Source organism: Antrostomus carolinensis, unplaced genomic scaffold (assembly GCF_000700745.2).
Source record: "Antrostomus carolinensis isolate BGI_N321 unplaced genomic scaffold, ASM70074v2 scaffold9057, whole genome shotgun sequence".
NCBI classification, from domain to species: domain Eukaryota; kingdom Metazoa; phylum Chordata; class Aves; order Caprimulgiformes; family Caprimulgidae; genus Antrostomus; species Antrostomus carolinensis.
The window spans coordinates 7058-8558 of record NW_010329489.1 but is presented as its reverse complement, the minus strand read 5'-3'; the positions used below and the strand labels follow the sequence as shown (position 1 = coordinate 8558).

General features: G+C 62.0%; 1 protein-coding gene across 1 annotated transcript in view; it reads left to right on the top strand.

Moving 5' to 3' along the window:
• The window catches only part of LOC104528543 (ankyrin-1-like), a gene marked incomplete at its 3' end in the record, with an annotated part of 20263 nt that overhangs the window by 11708 nt on the left and 7054 nt on the right, over positions 1-1501 (top strand). The window contains 4 exon segments of the mRNA XM_029086106.1: positions 371-469; positions 723-821; positions 981-1178; positions 1353-1451. Coding sequence (XP_028941939.1) covers positions 371-469; positions 723-821; positions 981-1178; positions 1353-1451 — 495 coding nt within the window.

Below are 1501 nucleotides of genomic sequence, written 5' to 3'. Positions count from 1 at the left end.
GTGGGCTGCAGCCCAGCCCCAGCTCTCCTGTGCAGAGCAGGCAGTGCTTGCAGGGGATAATGGCCCTGTTGCCTCAGCTGGTCCCCAGGCACCTTCTTCGCTGTGGCTTAGAGCTCTCTGCAGCGTGGGACCTGCTGAGCCTGGCACCATCTCCCCACAGCCTGCTTCCTACAGGGCAGGGGGGCTGCAGGGGAGGTGGCAGCTCTCTGTGTTCCTCTCAGCTCACCTGCCGGCTGCTGGGGCCAGGCTGGGAACCCAGAGTTTGCCTCTGTGCTGGAGTGTGCCCCGGGGAGGGGGAGGAGGGGTCAGGAAGAGATGTTGGCAGGGCCATCAGCACCCAGCTTGGCTCCTGGCCCCTTTCTCTCCACAGTCTGGCCTGACCCCCCTGCATGTGGCTGCCTTCATGGGGCACCTGCCCATCGTCAAGACCCTGCTGCAGCGTGGAGCCTCTCCTAATGTGTCCAATGTGGTGAGTCCCACCCTGGCTGGGGCTGTGGGAACTCAGCGTGGTGGGGTCCAGCAGGAGGTGGGGGTTGCCTGGGTCCTGCTCTCTTTGCTCTCCTGAGCAGTCCTTGGTGCCCCCCACTTTGTGCTGGCAGGAGGAAGCTGTAGGGGCCAGAAAAGGTTGTGGGCACTGCTGTCCTGTGCTCGGACCAGAGGAATGACTGCAGAAAGCATATCCCCTCCTCCAGCCTCACTGCTTTATCCTGTCCTTGGTGCAGAAAGTGGAGACGCCCCTACACATGGCTGCCAGAGCTGGGCACACAGATGTGGCAAAGTACCTGCTGCAGAACAAAGCCAAAGCCAACGCCAAGGCCAAGGTAGGTACAGAGAACTTGGGTAGGTCCAGCTCTGGGAACAGCTGGTGCTGGTTTCTTCACTCTCACCTGCCTAGAGCCTGGCCTTCCAGTGACTGTGCCTCCGGCATGGTGAGCAACTGGTCCAGATCTGCCAAAAGAGCTTCTCTGCCTCCCTCACAGGATGACCAGACTCCTCTGCACTGTGCTGCACGCATTGGCCACACTGGCATGGTCAAACTGCTGCTGGAGAACAATGCCAACCCCAACCTGGCCACAACAGCGGGACACACACCCCTGCACATCACTGCCAGAGAGGGGCATGTGGACACGGCCCTCGCCCTCCTGGAGAAGGGGGCCTCGCAGACCTGCATGACCAAGGTAGGCTGCTGTGTCCACTGCAGCTGAAGGCATGACCCAGCTGGGCAAGGCTGGGCAGGCTGGTGGCACAGTATCCCTGTCACAGGAGGGGCAGCCTCCTCCTGTGCCCCAGCACCTGGCAGTGCTCTCCTCCTTATCCCTGTGCACCCTGTGATGGGCTGCCTTTCTCCTCAGAAAGGATTTACCCCTCTCCACGTTGCAGCCAAGTATGGGAAGGTGGATGTGGCGGAGCTGCTGCTGGCACGTGACGCTCACCCCAATGCAGCAGGGAAGGTGAGTGCTGCTCCTGTGGCAGTGGGGGGGGGGGGGGGGATGGGGGGAGG